This window comes from Piliocolobus tephrosceles, chromosome 3 (genome assembly GCF_002776525.5).
Source record: "Piliocolobus tephrosceles isolate RC106 chromosome 3, ASM277652v3, whole genome shotgun sequence".
NCBI lineage: Eukaryota > Metazoa > Chordata > Mammalia > Primates > Cercopithecidae > Piliocolobus > Piliocolobus tephrosceles.
In genome coordinates, this window is record NC_045436.1 from 172,477,010 (window position 1) to 172,503,081 (window position 26,072).

General features: G+C 35.1%; 1 protein-coding gene and 1 pseudogene across 4 annotated transcripts in view; one reads left to right on the forward strand and one right to left on the reverse strand.

Annotated features, from left to right (window-relative positions):
* RAB28 (RAB28, member RAS oncogene family) overlaps nt 1-26,072 on the forward strand; it is a 130,973-nt gene that overhangs the window by 91,991 nt on the left and 12,910 nt on the right. For all 3 annotated transcript variants that reach the window (XM_023206920.1, XM_023206919.2, XM_023206921.3), the window contains exon 5: nt 25,279-25,382. In XM_023206920.1, the coding sequence (XP_023062688.1) occupies nt 25,279-25,382 (104 nt within the window). The remainder of the gene's footprint in view (nt 1-25,278; nt 25,383-26,072) is intronic.
* Nucleotides 16,379-17,250, reverse strand: LOC111538962 (annotated as a pseudogene). Its single transcript, XR_002730528.2, has one exon. The product of XR_002730528.2 is annotated as a proteasome subunit alpha type-1 pseudogene (transcript).

The window sequence follows — 26,072 nt, forward strand, 5'->3', positions numbered from 1 at the left end:
ACCAAACACCGCATGTTCTCACTCATAGGTGGGAACTGAACAATGAGCTCACTTGGACTCGGGAAGGGGAACATCACACACTGGGGCCTATCATGGGGAAGGGGGAGGGGGGAGGGATTGCATTGGGGAGTTATACCTGATATAAATGATGAATTGATGGGTGCTGACGAGTTGATGGGTGCAGCACACCAACATGGCACAAGTATACATATGTAACAAACCTGCACGTTATGCACATGTACCCTAGAACTTAAAGTATAATATAAATAAATAAATAAATAAATAAATAAATAAAGTTTTTATCATGTAGTAGTCAGTGAAAGGTGTGTATGTTATGAGTTTCAGTTAGGACCAGATGATTCATTAACATAAGAACAGTTACCTATCCAAAGAACTGTAGTTTTCAAGTGTATTATCTTTACTTTCTTTAATTTACTATGTATTTCTCATAGGCTGACAGCTTTCTTTTACTGCTTTTCAGTACAAACTTGTATGTTTATTGTTTCAGCTTCATAGAACATATTAAACCCATGAGATATACTTCTGGGGTTTAATTTTAAATAAGCACAATGTGCTATATGTGTTTCAAAGTTAAAGTGTATTATTTAGTAATATACCCCAGTAAAAGAAAGAAAGACTGCTAGTTTTAAATCAGATATTCTTAGATTGGGATTTTGGCTGTGTTTTTCTCCTCCCAATTTAGAAAATTTTCAGTTGATCTTCCAGCACAAACCATTTACTTCTCAAGTATGAGTTTAAATTCTCATTAGGAGACAGAGATATTCTACACAAAAATGTTGGATCTTTTAAAAATAAATGTCTGGGATTTCAAAATCTTTAGGAGTGATTATTAAATTCTATTTTAGAATTTTCTGTAATTTGGGAATAACCAAACAAAAAGAAAAAAAAAAAAGGTACAGAGTGACAGTTCTTTCTTAAAAACAAAGCAAAATGGTGAGTGTCTGAAAACCAACAAAAAAGCTGGTTAGTATTGTTAAAACGTATTAACTGAATTTGTCCATTTTAAGTTTCTGTAAAAAAAATATTATTTGGTTTAGAAACGGACATCAAAGTTAATTGGTATAATTTTGTTTCCGGCCAGGCACGATGGCTCAAGCCTGTAATCCCAGCACTTTGGGAGGCCGAGACGGGCGGATCACAAGGTCAGGAGATCGAGACCATCCTGGCTAACCTGGTGAAACCCCGTCTCTACTAAAAAATACAAAAAACTAGCTGTGCGAGGTGGCGGGCTCCTGTAGTCCCAGCTACTCGGGAGGCTGAGGCAGGAGAATGGCGTAAACCCGGGAGGCGGAGCTTGCAGTGAGTCGAGATCGTGCCACTGCACTCCAGCCTGGGCGACAGAGCAAGACTCCGTTTCCAAAAAAAAAAAAAAAAAAAATTTGTTTCCTTCCGTATTCTAGCTTTCTCCCTACCACTGCCATTTATATATCCATAAATTATAATTTGATATGCTAATATATTGAGACAATGAACTGAATTCTTTGCAATGGAGATGTTTGAAGCCTAGAATATTTCTAGGTTTGAAATTAAGCTCCTTCTTTCTTCAGGATGTTTTTCCTTTTTATTCAAAGTTTACTGATCATTATTCTATATTTTGATAAGAATTTGTGAAAATTGATTAAATTTTGTATTTAATTTTAGATTGAAGAATGGATTGTTCTTCTTTCAAAGCTGGTTTTCTATTAGGATCATCTTTACTTGTAACTTTTCCTTAAGTAGATCCATTTTTTTTATTGTCTTGTGCTGTGCTGTATTTATTTTCTGAGATAGAGTTTCACTCTTGTTGCCCATGCTGGAGTGGAATGGCGTGGTCTCGGCTCACAGCAACCTCTGCCTCCCAGGTTCAAGTGCTTCTCCTGCCTCAGCCTCCCAAATAACTGGGATTACAGGCATGCACCACACCGCATGGCTAATTGTGTATTTTTAGTAGAGATGGAGTTTCTCCATGTTGGTCAGGTTGATCTCAAACTCCTGATCTCAGGTGATCCTCCCGCCTCGGCCTCCCAAAGTGCTGGGATTGTAGACGTGAGGTACTGCGCCCGGCCAAGAAGATCCATTTTTTTTTAGAGAAGACATTTTCTTGAACAGTTGTCTTATTATTTATTTATTGGCTTATTGTCATATTGAACTAGCACCATCTTCTGAGAGTTTGTTACATTACAGTTTAATATTAAAATCTAAGGAATCTTTTATAATTAAGACAATGGTTTCGTTTTTATGGGAATTTAAAAACTTTTCTAAAATTAATTTGGCTAAATGCATTTTGATGATTATACATGTATAACTATATGTTGGAATTTGACTTAGTTCTTGTATTACAAACATTTGCACACATTCAATTTTCTTAGATTTTAAAGTATTCATTCATTTATTTACTCATTCGTGATTGCCTTTTATGTACCAAGCACAACAGTAGGAGAGACAGTATGATAGCATTATCTTAAAATAATGTACTTGGTACGCTGGGGCAGTTTACAGGAAGAAGTGGGCAAGGAAGATTTTACAGCATAGATAATACTGAAACAGAATCTTAAGCAATATGCAGGAATATGTCATAAAGAGAAGGGTGAGAAAGGACAGTCTAAGAAGAAGTAAAAGAATGAATAAAACTGCAGAAGTTAGCAAATGGTCTGGAATATAAGGGGACTTTGCAATATTTTGTGACAACTGGAACAGAGTGCAAGGCAGGAAGAGTTGAGAAATAGACAAAATCATTTAAGGAGTTTGGATTTTCTCACAAGAGCTATAGAAAGCCACTAAAGGTTTTTGAGCCAGAGGTATAGACACAAGTCAGCAAACTATGGCCCATGACCTGTTTTTCTATGACCTACTATCTAAGAATGCTTTTGACATCTTTTAATCATAGGAAAAATGTAAACAAAAACTGTAATTTATGACACCTGAAAATTATGTGAATATCAAAATTAAATGTCCATAAATAGTTTTCTAGGAATAGAGCCACACTTACCTGTTTCTATCTTTCCTAGTACTGCTTTTTCACTACATAAGCAGAATTCAGTAGTTACTTCAAAGAATATATGAGCTAGAGGCCGGACGCAGTGGCTGACGCCTGTAACCTAGCACTTTGGCAGGCCGAGGTGGGTGGATTGTCAGAGCTCAGGAGTTCGAGACCAGCCAGGGCCACATGACAAAACCCCTTTTCTACAAAAAAATACAGAAATTATCCGGGTTCAGTGGCATGCGCCTGTGTTCCCAGCTACTTGAGAGGTGAGGTGGTAGGATCACTTGAGACTGGGAGGCAAGGGGTGCAGTGAGCCGTGATCACACCATTGTACTTCAGCCTGGGAGAGAGTGTGACACACTGTTTCAAAATAATAATAATAATAATAATAATAATATATGATTCAGAAAGCCTAAAATATTTACTGTCTGGCCCCTTACAGAAAATGTTTGCTGATATCTGGTCTAAATATATCAATTAAAATATAGAAATCATATTGGATAGAAAAGCAAGACCCAACTACTCTATATAGTCTATAAAAGTCCACTTTAAATATAAAGATTCAGGTAGCTTAGAAGTAGAAGGATGGGAAAAGGTATATTTTGCAAAGACTAATCAAAAGAAAGTTGAAGTAACTATAGTAACATGAGAAACAAGGAATTTAGTAGAGATAAGGGAGGACATTACATATTGATCAAAGGGTCAATTCAAAAAAAGGTAAACAATTCTCAATGTATATAAACGCAGCAGAACTTGCAGAAAGCAAAAACTGATAGAACAGAAAGGTTAAATAGACAAATCTACCATTGAAGCTGAGATTTCAACAATCCTTAATCAATGTCTGCATGTTTTATCAATAACTGGTGGAACATGTAGACTGAGAATCAGTAGGGATATAGAAAGGCATGAACAACATCGGTCAGCCAGACCTAATAGACATTTATAGAACATTCCATCTGACAACAGAAGAATACATGCTTTCAAGTGCAAATGAAGTATTTATCATGATAGACCATATTCTTGCCTATAAAAATATCATTAACAAATTTAAAAGAATTTAATGTGTTCTCTGACAGTAATGGAATTAAACTAGAAATCAGTAACAGAAAAAAAAATATTTGTAATATTCCCAAATATTAAGAATTTGAAAAACTCCTAAATAGCCTGTGGGTCAAAGAGGAAACACATTGAATTGCACAAAAATAAAAAGACTACATTTAAAACTTTATGGCATGCTGCCAATGCAGTGTTTAGAGAAATATGTTTAGCATTATGAAATGCTTATACTTGAAAAACAAAGTTTTCACAATCAATGATCTAAGTTTCTACTTTAAGAACATAGAAAATGAAAGGCAAGTGAGCAGAAAACGAAAAAAGTAAAGGTGAGGGGAGAAATTAAAAAAATAGAGAAATCAATGAAATCAAAAGCTGATTCTTTGAAAAGATTAATAAAACTGATAAACCTTTAGCTAAAATGACAATAAAAAAAGAGAGAAGATACAAATTACACTGTCAGGAATGAAAGAGAAGAAATCACTTTAAATTCTTAGGCATTAAAGGGAATATAAGCGAATATTATGAGAATATTTACTTCTGTTAATTGACAATTTAGAATAAATGAACAAATTCCTTGAATTTTTTTTTTTTTAATTATTATACTTTAAGTTCTGGGGTACCTGTGCAGAATGTGCAGTTTTGTTACATAGTTATTATACACATGCCATAGTAGTTTGCTGCACCCATCAACCCGTCACCTGCATTAGGTATTTCTCCTAATGCTTTCCCTCCCTTAGCCCCCACCCCGCAACAGGTCCTGATATGTGATTTTCCCCTCCCTGTGTCAATGTGTTCTCATTAAATGAACAAATTCCTTTAAAGAACCAAACTATGTTCACTCTAGAAATAGATAATCTGAATACTTCTGCATTTATGAAAAAAATTGAATTCATAATTTGGAATGTTTCACAAAGAATACTACAAAGAATACTATGGATCCAGATGGTTTTACTGGTGAATTCTACCAAACATGTATGGAATAAATAATACTAATTGTATGTAAACTTTTCCAGAAAACCAAAGGTGTTGGAATACCTCCCAACTTATTTTATGACACCAATATAATAATCTATTAAAATCAGATAAAGACACTATAAGAAAACTACAGACCAATATTCCTCATGAACATAAATACAAAAAATTCCTTTACAAAATATTTACAAATTGAATCAAGCAATACAAAGGGTACTGTATTATGACTAAGTGTAGTTTATCCTGGAAATGCAGTGCTGGCGTAATATCTGAAATTATTTAATGTAGCTTACCATATCAGTAGGCTAAATAAGCCATATGGTGATCTCAACAGAAACATAAAAAGCATTTGATGAAATTCAGCATCCACTTGTGGTTAATAAAAGTCTCAGCAAACTAGGAATGAGAAAATGAGAAGAAACTTCTTCAATTTCATAAATGACATCTGTGAAAACCCTACAATTAATGTCATACTTAATGATGAAATAGTGAATTTGCTTTCCACCTAAGATTAGGTACAAGGTAAGGAAATTCACTTCCACCTCTCCTATTCAACACTATTTTTAAGGTCCTAGCTATTATAAAACTGCAAGAAAAAGGTGTATAAAACATACAAATTGAAAAGGAAGAAATAAAACTACAAAATTCCCAAATGATAAAACAAGACCTAAATGAAAGACAGCAAATACCATTTTCAAGGATACAAAGACTCAATATTATAAAGATGTCACTTGTCTTCAGATTGATTTATCCATTCAGCATAATTTCACAAAACTCCAAATGGTATTTGTGTGTGGTATTTAAGCAAACTGTATCTAAAATGTATAGGGAAGATTAAAAATCCAAGAATAAGAATATGCTTCTGAGAAACATTTGCCCTGCCATTTATCAAGACTTACTAGCAACAGCTTTTATAAAGACAATAGGGAATTCATCCAAGGAAACAGGATTGAGACACTGGAAACAAATCCTCTCATAAATGGAACTTGGATGTTATAGTGGAGGTGATATAGAAGATCTTTGAGAAAGAAGAGAATGCTTAATAAGTAGTCCTAGGATAACTGCTATTTTTATAGAGAAAAAGAAAATGCATATTACCAAGCACAAAAATCAGTTCCAAATAGATTAAGGGCTACAATGTTAATGGCATAACTATATAGAATAAAAAAAAAAAAGAAGAATATCTTTCCTACTTAGAGTGTGGAAGGGTTTCTTAAACTAGACGTAATTGCTAAATTTAAATATTGGCTATATATATGTTTCTATGAAATGATACAGTAAAGAATTAAAGACAAGCCACAAACTGGGAGAAGGTGTGTGTAACACAAAATAACGGAAAAAGACTGGTATATTTTTTCAAATCTACAAGAAAAAGGCCATTCATTAAAAAAAGGACATAAAACATAAATAGAAATTTCATGGAAGAAGAAAGACATATAAATATAAGTGCAGTCTCATCACTAATCAAGGAATGCAAAATAAAAACATGAGATTCTTAGGCTTTCTAGATTGGCACAAATCTACAGAAACTCATATTCACTACTAGATGGATTATAAATTGGTACAGCTACTTTGAAAACAATTTGACATTCTGCAAAGTTGAACTTTCATAGAGTATGATTCAGCAGTTCTTCTCAGCTGTGTATCTTAGACAGCTAGGCATATTATCAGGTGACATGTACCAAGTAAGAATATTCATGGCTTTGTTGTTAGTATCTAACAGTTGGGAACAACTTGTGTTCATCAATTGGAGAAAAGATTTATAGATAGTGGTAGATTTATAAAAAGGTATGTTATATGGCAGTAAAAATGAATGAACTATATGTACTTCATTGGGATGACATGGATGAAACAATATGCATGAAAAATGCCAGACACAGATGACTACATATATGAAGAGAAAGTAGTGTGATAGCTAAGAATACAGACTCTGGAGCTAAACTGCCTTGGGGGTGAGTTGTGGCTCTACCACTTACTAGTTGTGTGCCCATATATAAAGTCTTTTATCCCTTTGTCTGCACCTCAGTTTCTCATTTGTCAAATGATGTTTGTAGTGAGGATTAAATGATTTAATATGTGTAAAGTGCCTACAGAATAGTGTGATGCTGTATAAGTATAATTCTTACTATGAATTCTGTTGTGATTGGGCAGTTTTCTGTTTACTCTTTACTTCGTTGTTACTTTAAATAATGTTCTATCACTCCCCATCTTCCAATAGGGCTAATAATAATATATGGTCATTGTTGGTAATGGGAAAATATAAAGAAGAATTAAATAACCATAATATAGTTGCCTTATTGAGGCAGTCTTTTGTTTTGTTTTGTTTTGTTTTGTTTTGAAATGGAGTCTTGCTCTGTCACCCAGGCTGGAGTGCAGTGGCACGATCTCGGCTCACTGCAAACTCCAGCTCCCAGGTTCATGCCATTCTCCTGCCTCCCGAGTAGCTGGGACTACAGGCGCCCACCACCACACCCGGCTAATTTTTTCTATTTTAAGTAGAGATGGGGTTTCACCATGTTAGCCAGGATGGTCTCAATTTCCTGACCTCATGATCTGCCCACCTCAGCCTCCCAAAGTGCTGGGATTACAGGCATGAGCCACCATGCCTGGCCAGCAGTCTTACTATGGCTGGTGTACTTTGTGAGATGCTAGAGTATGCTAGTGTCTAGGTAAGACAGATACACTTCTTTTTTTAATGCAATTCTATGTATAAATGGTATAAGTGAATTTGGGCCTCATTGTATCTACCTAGTATGTAGAAGTTTGCAAATGAACCTCTGTAGCACTGTGCCAGTATGAAATTGTCTATTAGGAATTCCTGTGGTAAATACCCAAAACATGAATAAAATAAAAAGACAGTTTATTAATTTTTCCAGTGCCTTTAGGCTTTTGATGATATATGCACAAATGTTATACAAGCAACAAAAGTTGTAGATAGCCACAAATATAAAAAGATTTACTAACTAAATAGTGCTTTTAGACCTACTATTTCCTCTAACCTGAGGCAAGAGTTAGGTAACCTAATTAATGAAATTGAGGAAATAATGTGAATTCTTACTCCCTCCTCTGTCTGCTTGATACTGGCTGCTGCTGATGGTGGTGTTTTGGTGACTATTTGGAGTTAGGAAGATTCATTATTATCCCTTAGAATCCTTATAGGTTGGTTTGTGGATATGTATGTGATTGTATAGTATAAACACAATACAATTTCAGTAGGAAAATCTTGCAGCAGTATGCAAAATCTATAGAAGTGCTGGAGAATTGCTAGAATCAAAGAAATTAAATGAAGATCTGGCAGAGTCAGGTGATAATAATTGAAGAGAAAATCCACAAGTTTCATGACATGTTTAGATAGGTGACAAGAATATGATTTGAGGATTTAAAGGATTAATCATGGTCCTTGTGAAAAATAATAAAACCATGTATAAATATTACAACAGTGACCTTTCTTTATGATCATATAAGAAACTAGATTTGACAGGAAGAATGCCATATTGTTATAATTTTATTAGGACTTTTATAATAATTAGTGGTAGGAATATGTATTAGTAAATTTTAATTTTAATTTTAATGGAAACTTTTATATATGTTCTTCTCTATTACTTATCTTTTTCTTGCTTTTCTGTTTTCATAATACGTGTATGTGTCATCAGATAATGTTGTTTTGCCATTTAAAATTTTTATATAAATGCAGTTATTTATTCCTTTGTATGTTGCCCTCACCACCTGTGTGAGATTCATTCCTATTGTAGTGTGAAACTTTAGTTCATTAATTTTTAGCCTTGTGTAGTATTCCTGTAAAATGCAGGTTACATATTATTTTAGACACCATTGATCATTTGTATTTATTTTAAGAGCCTAAAAATATTTCTCTTCACTTAACACTTTGTGAGTGGTTGTTTTATGATGTACTTTGTTAATTTGTTTGTTTTTGTTTTTAGCTGCATGTTACAAAACAACCAAATACATGTAGGCCAAAAGTAGCAACCTTATTATCTCAGAATATTTGACTTCATAAAGTCTTAATTTCTATGTCTCAAAACCCTCATGAAATATTTAGAAGGAGAATCCCAACCTAAGGTGAATGTTTGGAGTGAATATGGCAGATGTCCTTAATATACAAAGTACTTACCCAAATTGATAAGGTAAACACTTTAAAACCCAGTTTAGAAAGTGGGAAAAAAGAGGCATCTTATAAATAAATGTAACAACTGGTATACAGGAAAATTGTTAAACTGCATTGAGGTCTTTAAATTTATACTAGAAACAAAAGTAGTTTCTTTGATGACACCTTTTTTCTTCATCTGTTTGTGGAACATGTGAATTTTCCAGGCAGTTATATTTGTAAGAAGGTTGGTTTAAGAATCAACACAGTCAAAGTCAAATTCTGCTGATTTTTTATTTTCTTGCATTAGCAGTTCTTCTAATACGGCATGATTTACTGTGTCATCATAGAAAGACAGCATTAGAGAGTGTACATGGCAGGGTAAAATTAAACACATGCTCACAATCAAATTAATGTATTTCATCTGTCTTCAACTAATAACAATCTGTCATGTTATCTATCTGAGTAGGGGCATAAACAGTTTATTTTGTGTTTGGAGTAACTTCCTGGAGGTAGTTAATGTGACAAGTAGTTTGTTTGAATTGAGTATAACCAGATCAACACTCAAGATGTTTCCTTGATAACCTAAAAATTACTGTGAAATCTGTACAAGTGCTATATTTATATTTTGCTTTTACTTCTTTTAGGTTAGACAGTGACATTTTTTACAATCATTTCACTGAGAATACTCTGTTCCTGCCATTATGTATGGACTGAAGAGCAAAAATAGTTTATAATTTTAATGTTTTTTCCATTGACAGCAAGTAGACATTAATAATATAATTAATTGATAATATATTCCCTCTTTAAAATACATGGAATGACATTCTGGTTTGAATGAAAAAGCCTTGTTCATTATAGAACATGTTCTTACAGCATGTTGAAAAATAAATACTTGGGAAACTAGGAACATTGTAAAAGCCTCAGGCCAGTGTAATATAGATACTCTTATAAAGTGCTTCAGAATTTTAAAATTGTACTTAAAACTTTACAACATTTAGTCTGATCAGTAGCTCTGATCTGTGAAATGTACAGAGCTGATACAAATCTATCAGTAGCTCTGATACATTTGATATGTCTAGTTTAAAAATATTTATTACATTTAATACTGTATCTTTTAAGACTGTTCTCTCCCTTGTTACCAGTAATCATATAGGTGGATGCAGTGGAGATCCTGAGTAAGGAATCTTGAATGCCAGTAAACAAATAGTACCTAAAAAGAAAAGTAGTTGTATACTTGGCTATTTGTATTAGCTTGTATGTTTTAGAAGTCAAAGTGTATACATAATTTTAACCACATGTGAATCAAATTGAATACATTATTAAGGGAATTTTGCTTGTTATGTTTGGGCTAATCATGGATCATTTTTAAACTTTATGTAATTTCATGTAAAGTTTCACAACTTGTATGCACAGCTGCAAGTTCTTTGTAAAGAACTATATAATCAAGTGATAAGGCAAAGCATATCTTATGTTCTGTGATGCTTAAGGGGTGGTTTTTATGATTTGTTACTAATTAATACTTTTAATGTATTAACAAATATAAAACCAGCGATATCGTAGTGCATATTTTTAAAGTAGTGATTATTTGAAGTTTGTCTTTATTATTTTAATTAAAAATCTAAATAAAATGTAGACTGTTAAGTGATTGTTAATTCATCCCTAAAGTTGATGTTCAAGAAGAAACTTTGAGAACCTCCAGCCGGATTTGAATTAGATAGCATAGTTGTAATTCTGGTGCTACTGATGACTAGATTTGAGACTTTGGTTCAGTCATTCTGAACCTCAGTTTTTGTGTCTGTGTGAAATTAGAATAATGCTTACCTGTTCCCCAAGTTTGTTATGAGGCCCCAAAGGGTTTTGTAAATTTTTAAACAGGATTAGGTTGTTTCTGAAGTCTCTTAAAGTGGTTTCTCTGCTTGTTTTTTTGTCCTCAGGCATCCTTTCTCCTCATGGTAGCTAGAGTAATTTTTTCAAAATCCAAAATCATATTGTGCTGTTGCTTGCAATCTTACAATGGTTTTCCGTTACTGTATTTGAGTAATATCCTCATTATGCTGTAGGTACCACTCTTGCTTATTATACTTCTTTGTTTTCCTCAATTGTACTCCATCTTTTTCCTCTTCCAGGTTTTCATCCCTGTCCCAATGACTAAAACAGTGTTTTCCTCCAACCACCTCTTAATTTGTTTGGTTTATTCTTACCCTTTAGATCAGGGGTTCCCAACCCTTAGGCCATGGACTGCTACTGTTCAATGGCCTGTTAGGAACCCAGCCACACAGCAGGAGGTGAGCAGTGTGCAGTGAGCATTACTGCCTGAGCTCCGCCTCCTGTCAGATCAGCAGCAGCATTAGATTCTCATAGGAGCATGAACCCTATTATGAACAGCACATGCGAGGGATCTAGGTTATGTGTTCCTTATGAGAATCGAATACCTGATGATCTGAGATGAAACAGTTTTATCCCAAAATTATGCCCTTCTACTACCCCCATCTGTGGAAAAATTGTCTTCCATGAAACTAGTCCCTTGTGCCAAAAAGGTGGGGTCCACTGCTTTAGATCTCAGATCAAAGAGATCTTCCATGACTATCCTATGTAAAATTGTCATTGCTATCCTGATTCCTACTCCTGTCTTTGACCCTCTTATTCTCTTATCTGGTCACCTCCTCCACTTTCAGATTATGATACTTGTAGTAATTGACTCATTTATTTACATGCTTCCTCACTTACTATTTTTTCTACCTCATTAGTGTTAGGATAAAGATAATGTCTATATTGCTCGCTAATTTATCCCTTGTGCTTACTAGCATAGTACTTGACATGTAATAGGTGATCATATTTATTTAATACATTTGAAGTATTGTTTTACCTCTTTTAAAGAAGTGCATGTACTTTTTTTTTTGTAGCCTGTGATTTTATAGCTCTATAGTTAATCTGAATAAACTTTAGGTCGATTTATGTGCAGAACTGTAGTGACTTTCAGGAGGAAAAATAATCAGCTGCATGTATATAATATTATAAAACTTGCCATCTTCTGTTTTTAAAGTTATGATATAGTTAATTATGCGTACAAGATGGGTAAACAGAAGAAAATGTCTAATCAGAAAACCTATAGGAGGGTAACATTTTTTATCATTTAAAATTTTCTTTTGAATAGATTCTAAATTTAGAACAAAGAGTTTTCAGTCCATGTAGTCAATGAAAGTAATTTAAATCCAACAAGGGAAAATGTAAGGTTTGCTGATATATGTCACCTGCAAGAATTCCCTTTCTGTGCTTATTTATATATTTTTCTCGGGTAGGCTGGAGTATGTGAGTAACTGTGTAGATGATCACCTATTCACACATAAACTTCTTAACACATACAAAACCCTTAGGCCTAGGCCCTGCTGATTTCACTAGCTCTTGGAAGCCAGGTTCTTTCAGACGCTTTTGTAAATACTCCTTTTGAAAAGGAGATTTTGGGCTGGGATGATGGGGTTTTCTAAATATACAGTCATGTTATCTACAAACAGGGACAATTTGACTTCCCCTTTTCCAAATTGAATACCCTTTATTTCTTTCTCCTGCTCTGGGTATATACCCAACGGATTATAAATCATGCTGCTATAAAGATACATGCACACGTATGTTTATTGCGGCACTATTCACAATAGCAAAGACTTGGAACCAACCCAAATGTCCATCAATGCTAGACTGGATTAAGAAAATGTGGCATATATACACCATAGAATACTATGCAGCCATAAAAAAGGATGAGTTCATGTCCTTTGTAGGGACATGGATGCAGCTGGAAGCCATCATTCTCAGCAAACTATCTCAAGAACAGAAAAGCAAACACTGCATGTTCTCACTCATAGGTGGGAATTGAACAATGAGATCACTTGGACTTGGGAAGGGGAACATCACACACTGGGGCCTGTCGTGGGGAGGGGGAAGGGGGAGGGACAGCATTAGAAGATATACCTAATGTAAATGACAAGTTAATGGGTGCAGCACACCAACATGGCACATGCATACATATGTAACAAACCTGCACATGGTGCACATGTACCCTAGAACTTAAAGTATAATAATAAAAATAAATAAATACATAAAAGGAAAGAATGTACATCCTCTATATCCTTAAGGCTATCTGACTATTTTTTTCTCCTCCTTCAGTATGTAACTGAAGCATTACTTTCTCTGTGACATGGCTCCTGTCATCCCTAAGCAGTTGTAGAAATTTCCTATCTCTGTATTCCTGTTTTAGATTGTCTTATACAGATCTTTGTTACTCTCATGATTTCAGAATTTCATTATATAGCATCTTTTTATTTGTGTCCCTCTTAGCCTTCCCAGCATTTAGCACTACATAAGTAGTTGGTGAGTAAATGAATGCCTGGAAAAACCACAGTGACACTAGCTAATACTTATTGAGTATATGCCAGTCACATACAAAATGTCTTGCTATATGCTAGTCATTGCTTTTGTGTATTTATTCATCTTATCCATTATAGCAACCTTAGGAGATAGGTACTATTATTGTTCTCATTTTATAGATGAGGAAACTTACTATATTTATTGTTTACAGCATTATATTTTTGAATATGTATGCATTGTATAATGACTAAATCAAGCTAATTAACATATGTATTACCTCACATGCTTACCATTTTTTTGTGGTGAGAACACTTAAAATCTATTCTCTTAGCAACTTTCAAGAATACAATACCTTATTATTAACAAGAGATTGCAAATGCTGGCCAGGATGTGGAGGAAAGGGAAGCCTTGCACACTGTTGGAGAGTGCGTTCTTTATCACTATACACTACTTTCTTTCCAGATGAATCTGTAAATAACTGAAGAACTATAACTATATTCAGCCCAGATTTTTTCTGTATTTACCTTAATGCAAAGTCGAGAAAAGTTATTTCTTGTATGGGACAAGTTCTTGTATATAATCTGTCATCTCTGGATAACAGAGATCATCTCTTGGGATATGAAAATATTTTACTGTTAGGACATTTTCTTTATAAAGATATTTGATATGATGTAATTTTAATCAGACTTGTTTACTATTTAATATAATAAACTTTCTGTTACTCATCAAAATCTGTCTCTATATCCTAATATACAGGCCACTTTATCCTGGAAGTTCTCCAAGTGAATAAATTCTGAACCATCGCATACATTTAGAGAGTTAAGTGTTCCACTAGAATCAGCAGGGACAAATGAAGGATAAAAGTGACAGCTTTAGATTCAGAATTTTAAAAAAAATTATACTTTAAGTTCTAGGGTACATGTGCACAACGTGTAGGTTTGTTACATAGGTATACATGTACCAGGTTGGTTTGCTGAACCCATCTCATCGTTTACGTTAGGAATTTCTCCTAATGCTGTCCCTCCCCCAGGCTCCCACCCCCTGACAGGCCCTGGTGTGTGATGTTCCCCACCCTGTGTCCAAGTGTTCTCATTGTTCAGTTCCCACCTATGAGTGAGAACATGCGCTCTTTCGTTTTCTGTCCTTGTGATACTTTGCTGAGAATGATGGTGTCCGTGTCCCTGCAAAGGACAAGAACTCATCCTTTTATATGGCTGCATAGTGTTCCATGTTGTATATGTGCCACATTTTCTTAATCTGATCTATCGTTGATGAACATTTGGGTTGGTTCCAAGTCTTTGCTATTGTGAATAGTGCCACAATAAACATATGTGTGCCTATGTCTTTATAGCGGCATAATTATAATCCTTCGGGTATATACCCAGTAATGGGATGGCTGGGTCAAATGGTAATTCTAGTTCTAGATCCTTGAGGAGTTGCCACACTGTCTTCCACAATGGTTGAATTAATTTACATTCCCACCAACAGTGTAAAAGTGTTCCTATTTCTCCACATCGTTTCCAGCATCTGTTGTTTCCTGACTTTTTAATGATCACCATTCTAACTGACGTGAGATGGTATCTCATTGTGGTTTTGATTTGCATTTCTCTGATGACCAGTGATGATGAGCATTTTTTCATGTGTCTGTTGGCTGCATAAATGTCTTCTTTTGAGAAGTGTTTGTTCATATCCTTTCCCCACTTTTTGATGGGGTTGTTTGTTTTTTTCTCATAAATTTGTTTAAGTTCTTTGCAGATTCTGGATATTAGCCCTTTGTCAAATGGGTAGATTGCAGAAATTTTTTCCCATTCTGTAGGTTGCCTGTTCACTCTGATGATAATCAGAAGCTCTTTAATTAGATCCCACTTGTCCATTTTGACTTTTGTTGCTACTGCTTTTGGTGTTTTAGTCACGAAGTCCTCACCCATGCCTATGTCCTGAATGGTGTTGCATAGGTTTTCTTCTAGGGTTTTATGGTTTTAGGTCTAATACTTAAGTCTTTAATCCATCTTGAATTAATTTTTGTATAAAGTGTAAGGAAGGTATCCAATTTCAGCTTTCTGTATATGGCTAGCCAGTTTTCTCAGCACCATTTTATTAAATAGGGGATCCTTTCCCCATTTCTTGTTTTTGTCAGATATGTCAAAGATCAGATGGTTTTGATTTCATATGAGCTTTAAAGTAGTGTTTTCCAATTCTGTGAAGAAAGTCCTTGGTAGCTTGATGGTAAAGGCATTGAATCTGTAAATTACCTTGGGCAGTATGGCCATTTTTCATGATATTGATTCTTCCTATCCATGAGCATGGAATGTTCTTCCATTTGTTTATGTCCTCTTTTATTTTGTTGAGCAGTGGTTTATAGTTCTCCTTGAAGAGGTCCTTCACATCCCTTGTAAGTTGGATTCCTAGGCATTTTATTCTTTGTATCAATTGTGAATGGGAGTTCACTCATGATTTGGCACTCTGTTATTGGTGTATAGGAATGCTTGTGATTTTTGCACACTAATTTTGTATACTGAGACTTTGCTGAAGTTGCTTATCAGCTTAAGCAGATTTTGGGCTGAGACAATGGGGTTTTGTAGGTACACAATCATGTCATCTGCAAACAGGGGCAATTTGACTTCCTCTTTTCCTAATTGAATACACTTTATTTCTTTCTCTTGTCTGATTGCTCTGGCCAGAACTTCCAACACTATTTTGAATAGAAGTGGTGAGAGAGGGCATCCTTGTCTTGTGCTAGTTTTCAAAGGGAATGCTTCCAGTTTTTGCCCATTCAGTATGATATTGGCTGTGGGTTTGTCATAAATAGCTCTTATTATTTCAAGATACGTTCCATCAATACCTAGTTTAGTGAGAGTTTTTTTTTGTTTTTTGTTTTTTTTTTTTTTTTTTTTTTTACCAGGCAGTGAAACAATTTTATTTCACAGTTGTCTTTAAAACCACAAAGACACCTATTTTCTTCATATAAAAACATTAGTATAGATACCCATACTTTCTAGAAAATGATTATACAGACCCTCTCAAAGAAAAATGTATTCCATTATATAGGTTTCAGTGAGGTTGCTTGGAAAAAACTCACATCTGGACTGATTCCTAAAACATAGCATTCCACCACTCTGCAACTTTTGGTTCAAAGTATAGATTATTGTCATCAGTATGTGGTGCCTGTATTCTTACATGTTTGATAATACATATATAGACTAGCTTATCACTTAATGTTCCATTGGTTCATCAGTCTTTTCTGCAGGTTCATCAGCAGGTTGAGCAGGCTGTACCTTTCTCTGTGGCCTTTCTTCAAGACCTTCGAGGAATAGAGACACATCATCATCATCATAGATTGTAAACTCCAAGTCTTCACCAATAATTCCAATGGAAACATTCTTTGTAGTTAGGTCCTGTTCTGCAGGAAGTGTCGGTCTTAAGGTTTAACTAGTTCATTTAAATTGCAGTCCATAAATTCAGACATATGTCTCTCCAAGTAAGTACGAGCTGATTGGGAACGGGCTCCAATGGACATGGCTCTGCAGTCAAAATAGTTAGCAGATGGACAGGTTTGGAAAATGTGAGGGCCCATATCATCATAACCGGCAATAAGCAACCCAACACCATATGGTCTCCGGCCATATCGTTGTGTTTGTATCTGGGTCTTGTTTCCAATTAGAGATACAAGACGAGACACAGGCAGTGGTCTATCGAATACAAATCTGGAATCCAAACACTCCTGACGCATAAAATTACATAACAGTCTAACATCAGCAGTAAGCCCTGCAATTGAGGTTTACAGCCTTTTTTTTTTTTTTTTTGTAGCATGAAGGGCTGTTGAATTTTGTTGAAGGCCTTTTCTGCATCTGTTGAGATAATCATGTGGTTTTTGTCTTTGGATCTGTTTATGTGAAGGTAGGTTCAGAATTTTAATTTGTTGCTTCTGAATCAAAGCTGTAAACCTCAATGAAATAAAAACAGAACGTGGTACTAAAATAGCTATGCATATAGTGATATATGTGTTCAGTTTCCCTTCAAATAATCTGAGAGTGGTGGTATGGATGAAATGGATTGGTCATGACTTGACAGTTGTTGGGGCTAAGTGATGGGTACTTCAAGAGTCATTATACTATTTACTTTTTTATAAATTTGAAATTTTCCATTAAAGTATTTCAGAGTAGTGGATTGTCAATAACTGTAGCTTTGGAAAGCTATATTTTTTAAAAGTGTGGTTAAAAAAACCACAAAATTTACCATCTTAACCATTTTAAGTGTACAATTCAGTAGTGTTAATGTGGTCATATTGTTGTGAAACAAATCTTCAAAACTTTTTCATCTGCAAATCTGGAGTTCTATAGCCATTAAACAATAACTTCCCTTTTTCCTCTCCCTACAGCCCCTGGTAACCACCATTCTACTTTCTGTCTCTGAATCTGACTACTTTAGTTACCTCATAAGAGTGGAATCATATGATATTTGCATTTGGTGACTTGCTTATTTCACTTAATGTATTGCGCTCAAGGTTCATCCATGTTGTAGCATGTGACAAGATTTCCTTTCTTTTTAAGGCTGAATAATATTCCATTGTATATATACACTGCATTTTGTTTATCTAGTCATTCATCAGTGAACATTTGGATTACTTCCACCTCTTAGCTATTATGACTAGTGCTGTTGTAAACTTGGGTGTGCAAATATCTCTTCAAGACCCTGCATTCAATTCTTTGGGATATATACCCAGAAGTTGGATTATTGGATCATACAATAGTTCTATGTCTAACTTTCTCAGAAACCCCATACAGTTTTCTGTAGCGTTGCACCACTTTGCAGTCCTACCAGCAAACACTAGTGTTCCAATTTCTCCACATCTTTTTCATCCTTGTTTTTTTTAAATTTAGCCACTTTAATGGTGCCGTGATACTTCTTTTTGGTTTTGATTTGCATTTCTCTGATGATGTATTAGCTTTGAAGAAATATCTATTCAAGCCTTTTGCTTATTTGTAAATTGTGTTTTTTGTTGTTGTTGAGTTGTAGGTGTTCTCTATATATTCTACATATTAACCTTTTGTCAGATATATGGTTTGCAAATATATTCTTCCATTTTGTAGGTTGTCTCTTCACTCTGTTGATTATGTGCTTTGATGCAGGAAGTTTTTAAGTTTGTTATGGCCCTGTTAGTCTGTTTTTTTCTTTTGTTTCTCTGCATTTGGTGTCATGTCCAAGAAATCACCACCAAGTTCGATGACCTGAAGTTTTTTCCCTGTGTTTTCTTCCAGGAGTTTTACAGTTTTTGTTTTTTATGTTAAGGTCTTTAATTCATTTTGAGTTAATTTTTATGTGTGGTGTAAGATAAAGGTCCAACTTCATTCTTTTACATGTGAAAATCCAGTTTTCTCAACATAATTTGTTGAAGAGATTGTCCTTTTCCCCACTGAGTTATCTTGGCCTCCTTATAGAAGATCATTTGGCCGTGTAATAGAGGTGTATTTCTGGGCTTTCTATTCTATTTGGAAGACTACATTTTTAACCAATAAAATGTTGCTCTTAATTAGCATTTCTTTTATGGTGTATCCAACTCTCCAAGTAAATCTTGCTGTCTGAAAGCAGAGATGTTAGAATAACACCACATTTATTAAAAGATCTTACAAAATACTGAATGATAGTGATGAGTGAAAATTGACACTGGGAGTTCTTGGGTTATCAAGTTTATAATTTGACATGGGGAAAGTTGGAGGAAAAACGAGCAGATCCCACAACAAGTTTTGCATTGAGTAGTAAACAGTGTCTTTAGAAGCACATATGCTTTCTGGCATTCAGAAGTGGTGGTGCTATGTTTTCAGAATTGTATTTTCATTCCAGTCAAAAGTGTCCACTCCATGCAAATACTTTTTTTTTAAATTGAAGAAGCAGTCATGTTGAAAACATACATTTTTTTCTTTGATTCTTCACAGACAACTATTTTCTTCAGATTTCATTGTTGAAGAAGAATCTAGCAAATACCAAAAGATGACATGTTCAAGCCATCTGTACTTTTACCTAAATGTGTAGCAAACCTCCACACTGTATAATTACTTCTCATACTTCAGCATTGGTTTCCTTGTATCTTCCAACAAAATGTGTTGACAATGAGGTATCTTTTTTTGTTTTTGTACTATTTTCTATGTATCACTTGAGCCATTAAATGGCAACAGAAATAACATTTCCCCAATGATACAAGTTTTGTTAATATTTTTCCCTAATAAATAAAAATGTAAAATAGGCTTCACAATTTATAATTAAATTTAATGTAATTTTATGACTATTTGATTACATGTGAGATGACCAGAATAATAGAGACAGTTATGGTGCTTAGATTTTCATTGTCTTGCTAATCATGATAACTTCCTGTATTTTCTTTTAACTTTTAAGTTCATGGATACATATGCGGGTTTGTTACATAGTTACACTTGTGTCATGAGAGTTTGTAGTACAGATTTTTTCATCACCCGGGCATTACAACTAGTACCTATTAGTTCTTTTTCCTGATCCTCTGTCCCCTCCCACCCTCCATCCTCTTGTAGGCCACAGTGTCTATTGTTCCCCTCTATGTGTCCATGTGTTCTCATCATTTTTCTCCTACTTATCAGTGAGAACATGTCATATTTGGTTTTCTGTTCTTGCTTTAGTTTGCTAAGGATAATGGTCTCCAGCTCCATCCATGTTCCCACAAAGGACATCATCTTCTTTTTTATGGCTGTATAGTATTCTGTGGTGGATATCTACTGTATTTTCTTTATACAATCTATCAATGACAGGCATTTAGGTTGACTCCATGTCTTTGCTATTTTGAATAGTGCTGCAAGGAACATATACTTGCAAGTGTCCTTAAGATAGAATGATTTATATTCCTTTGGGCATATACCCAGTAATGGGGTTGCTGTGTTGAATGGTAGTTCTGTTTGAAGTATTTGAGGAATCACCACACTGTTTTCAACAATGGTTGAACTAATTTATACTTCCACCAACAGTATGTAAGCATTCCCTTTTGTCTGCAATCTTGCCAGCACCTATTATTTTTTGGGTTTTTCCATTCTGACTAGTGTGTGATGTTATCTCATCGTGGTATTGATTTGCATTTCTCTAATGATCAGTGATGTTGAGCTTTTTTTCATGTTAGTTGGGTGCATGTATGTCTCCTTTTGAGAAGTGTCTGTTCAGGTCCTTTACCCACTTTTTAATTGAGTTAGTTTTTTTTCTTGTAAATTTATTTAACTACCTTACAGATGTTTGATATTAGATCTTTGTCAGATGCATGGTTTGCAAACTTTTCTCCCATTTTGTAGATTGTCTGTTTACTCTGTTGATAGTTTCTTTTGCTTGGTGAAGTTCTTTAGTTTAATTAGATCCCATTTGTAAATTTTTGCTTTTGTTGCAGTTGCTTTTGGCATCCTCATCCTGAAATATCTGCCTATTCCTATGGCCAGAATGGTTTTGCCTAGGTTGTCTTACAGGGTTTTTTGAGTTCTTTGTGTATTCTTGATATTAATATTTTGTGATAGTTTGTAAATATTTTCTCCCATTCTGCAGGTTATTTCTTCACTCTGTTGATTGTTTCTTTTGCTGTGTAGAAGGTTTTTGTTTGATATAATTCTATTTGTCTACTTTTTGGATTTGTTGTCTGTGCTTTTGAGGTCTCAGCCATAAAAATCTTTGCCCAGACCAATGTCTGTAAGCATTTCTCCTGTTTTCTTCCAGGAGTTTCACAGTTTCTGGTCTTAAATTTAAGCCTTTACTCCATTTTGAGTTGATTTTTGCTTATGGTGAAAGATAAGAGTCTGTTTTTATTCTTTCACGTGTGGATGTCATCATGAGGTTAGCTGGTTATTATGCAGACTTTTTTGTGTGGTTGCTTTATAGTATCACTGGTCTGTGTACTTAAGTGTGTTTTTGTAGTGGTTGGTAATGATCTTTCCTTTCCATATTCACTGCTTCCTTTAAGAGCTCTTGTAAGCCAGGTCTGCTAAGAATTCCCTGAGCATTTGCTTGTCTGAAAAGGATCTTATTTCTTTTTTGCTTAGTTTGGCCAGATATTAAATTCTGGATTGGAATTTCTTTTCTTTAAGAACATTGAATATTAACCCCCAATCTCTTCTGGCCTTTAGGGTTTCTGGTAAGAGGCCTGTTAGTCTTATGGGCTTCCCTTTGTATGTGACCTGACCTTCCTCTCTAGCTGCCTTTAACATTTTTCCTTTTATTTCAACCTTGGAGGATCTGATGATTATGTGTCTTGGGGATGATCTTCTTGTGAAGTATCTTACTGGGGTTCTCTGCATTTCCTGAATTTGAATGTTGGCCTCTCTAGCTAGGTTGGGGAGATTCTCATAGATGATATCTTGAAATGTGTGTTCCAGGTTGCTTCTAGTCTCCCCATCTGTTTCAGGGACACCAATGAGTAATGGATTTGTTCTCTTTACTTAATCTCATATTTCTCAGAGATTTTGTTCATTCCTTTTCATTCTTTTTCCTTTATTCTTGTCTGACTTACTTCAGAAAGCCAGTCTCCAAGCTCTGGGATTCTTTCCTAAGCTTGATCTATTCTGCTATTAATAGTTGCAATTGCATTATGAAATTATTGTAGTGTGTTTTCAGCTCTGTCAGGTCGGCTGCATTCTTTTCTGTACTGGCTATTTTGTCTTTCAGCTCCTGTGTCATTTGGATCTTCCTTGGATTGGGTTTCAACATACTCCTGCATCTCAGTGACCTTTGTTTCTATCCATATTCTCAATTCTATTTCTTTAATTTCAGCCATCTCAGTCCAGTTCAGAACCCTTGCAGGAGAAGTAGTGCCGTCATTTTGAGGAAAGAAGGTACTCTGGCTTTTTGAGTTGTTAGAGTTCTTGTGCTTATTCTTTCTCATCTTTGTGGGCTTATGTTCCTTCAATCTTTGATGTTGCTGATCTTTGGATTTTTTTTCTTTTATCCTATTTGTTGACATTGAGAGTTTGATTGTGGTATAAGGTGGGTTCAGTCAACTGGCTTCATTTCTGGAAGATGTTAGGGGGCCAAACCTCAGCTCCCAACTACTGGACTTCATGCTCTAAATCTGGGGGAATAGTATCTAGCCCCAACTTTGTTCTCTGACTCCTCGAAGGTAGGAACCTACTGTGCTGGTGGGACCTACGTATTCCTGGACCACTGGTCATTACACTTCAGTGGGTGGTACTAGCCAAAGTGTTTCGTAAGGCAGCAGCAGTGGGATTTGTCCTTGTTTGCATGTGTTAGCAGCAGCAGCAAGGTGGAGTACACAATCATCAACTGCAGGAGGGTGCTAGCAGGTGCCTGCCTCCCTGCAGGCATTCACAGCAGCAGCAGAGGCATTACTGCTTTGAGCGACACAGGGCTCCTGCTGCAGGCGACTGTGTCCACGGTAATGCTGGTGGTGGTGCTAGCATGGGGGTCTGGTGCTGGCGGGTGCAGGTCTGTGTCTGCCCTCTGTGCATGATCACTCAGGTGGGAGCGGCTGCTCAGGGTGGGGGAGGTTCATTGTTCTCCCTTCCTAGTTTTACTCTTGCAGCAGTGTTGGTGCAGGGATGGGTCTCTGGAGCTGGTGGGGCTGGCGGGGTTCAGTGGGGCGAGGGAGCAGACAGGCTGGTGCGTGGCTGTGAGCACTGCTTTCCATCCTGAAATCTCATGAGAACTTATTTATATCATGAGAACAGCACAGGAAAAGCCGTCCCCATGAGTCAGTTACCTCCCACCAGATCCCTCCCATGACCTGTGAGGATTATGGGAGCTACATTTCCAGATGAGATTTGGATGGAGACACAGCCACCCAAGATGAGATTTGGGTGGGGACACAGCCAAACCATATCACTACCTACCACAATACCTGGCATATGATAGATAATAAATGTTTGTTGAATAAATCCTTTTTTTAAAAAATTGACCAATTGTAGTACTAGTCTTTCCATGGTTATATTTGTTAGGAAAAAAACTTTTGTTTGAGTAGTAAATGATAGATGGAGATTTGGAAGGAAGGAGAGAGAAAGAGAAAGAAAAAACAATAAACCATTAGAAAAAACAAATGTACACACACATTAAGTGACACAACTTTTATTTTTATTTATTTATTTATTTAATGGATGGTGATTTCAATGGATGGTGACTTCAATGGGAACTTTTCCTGGTGACAAGATTTGCTCTTACTCTCGTTGAATTAGAAAAGTTTTTTAGCTTCAATATTATGATAAATTGGATATATAAATGTCATTGCTAATAGCTTAGTATTTTAGTCTTCCACAAATTGATGCCTGTGGTATCTGGACATTTCTTGGCCTATTCTTGTAAATAAGGAGATAGTGATGTTTAAGGAATAGCACTGTGGCCAGAAAAGCAAAAAACAAACAAACAAACAAACAAAAAACCCAAAAAGACCAGGCGTGGTGTCTCACGCCTGTAATTCTAGTGCTTTGGGAGGCCGAGGTGGGCCGATCATTTGAGGTCAGGAATTCAAGACCAGCCTGGCCAACACAGTGAAACCCCATCTCTACTAAAAATACAAAAAATTAGCTGGGCGTGGTGGCAGGCGCCTGTAATCCCAGCTACTCGGGAGGCCAAGGCAAGAGAATTGCTTGAACCTGGGAGGCAGAGGTTGCAGTGAGCCGAGATCATGCCATTGCACTCCAGCCAGGATGACAGTGCAAGACTCCGTCTCAAAAAAAAAAAAAAAAAAAAAAAAATTCCACATTTTCCAAGGTAAACAGTATAAATGGGGCTCAGGAATACCCCATTAGATTAAAAAAAAAAATCTCCTAGAGAGAGAACCCTTGAGCCTACAAACTAAAGACTTTCAATATAATTTTAAATAAAGTCTTTTATGTAGTATGAGTGCATTTTTTAGTTGATAATCAATTGGCACTATTATGTAGGCTTACTAGATTTGCAAATTTACAAGTTTTTACAAGTCAGTTGGGTCCCTTCCTCAGGAAATCAGTTTAAGTTTTTTTTTCCTATATTGACTCAAAGAGCCTAGTTGTCCTTAAATCCTGTGAATATATTTGCCTTATAATTTGACGGCATTGAATAAACACCCTTATAGGGTCTGTAGTGTTGTAAAAAGAGAAACTGTTAAATAAAGGATCACATTTGGAAAAATAGACTGTGCTGGATAAAACCAGTATTGCATATGAGTGCTGTGCTTTGCTTTAAAGCACCTACAACTATTCAAGGAAATATATCCTTACCCCTTACTCTCAAAATGGATACTCTAGATGAAAAACAACTGAACTACATCTTTGTGAAATTAAACTATGGCTATAAATTAATGTAAACACCCAATGTAATATTGATCTCTTAAGCAGAAAGTTATATATTTGTGCTAACATTCAAACTTACAGAGATTACAGAGCTAATTATTAATTATTAAAGTAATTAAACTGTTTCAAGCCAAATATACTTGGGTAAGTACAACTTGCCTTCAACTAATCACCATGTTTAAATGTACTATATTAAGTAGATCTTTGTTGCGCATCATCAGTGTGCCTGAACTTATACAGATGATAATAATAATGATAGCTCACATTTTTTTTAGCAGTTATTTGCTGGTCATTGTGCATTATACATAGATTAATTATCAAATAACTCTATACAAAATAGGTATATTTATTATTCCCAGTTTATAGATGTGGAAACTCAGTCATAAAGAGGTTTAATAAATTGTCCAAGGTTACACAGCTAGTGTCTAAACTGGAATATAATATTGGAAAGCAAGTCAAACATGTTAAAAATGTATTGATAGACTCTAATATTGAATTGTTTTCTCTCTTTAACACCTTTCTAGTTGATTTGGAACATATGAGAACAATAAAACCTGAAAAACACTTACGGTTTTGCCAGGAAAATGGTTTTAGTAGCCACTTTGTCTCAGCCAAGACAGGAGACTCTGTAAGTAAAATAATACTGTATATTATAAGTGATGTTTTACTTTTATTTACTAACATTCCTAGGAAGTATACTTCCATTATTTAACCTTTGGAGCAAATTAATTCCTATTGAAAACATGAAATTCCTTAGATTAGGTATAACATGTTTATTCTGGTTATATTACTTTCATAATTTATTTAACATAATTGTATGGTTATTTTCAACAAGGGAATTAAAATGAATATAAACCACCCATAATGTCAGTATCTAGAGGTAATCACTCATAACCTCTCATGATTCCATCTAGTCTCTTTTCCTGATGCTCACACTAGTACTGTTGCCTGTGGCTAGTAGATGGCATTCATTGAGTGCTTACTTTGTTATAGATATTGTACTACTCTGATTATCTCCATTTTATAGAGGAGTCTTAGAGAAATTATGTAATGGGGTCCAGATTACACAGCTAATAAGTGGAGGAGAGAGGATTTGTAAAGGCAAATAGTGACACTCTGGGACTCACAGTGTTAACCACAAGCCTGTATTTATTTTTAAAAATTAAGATTATAATATAGAAATAATTTTATATTTTACTTTTTACTTAATATTTTTATTGTTTCCATGTCATTTAATAATAGATTGAATAATTCATTTAATGTTCAAAAATTTATTCAGTCTTATTCTTATTGTGAAACATACAGGTTGTTAAGTTTT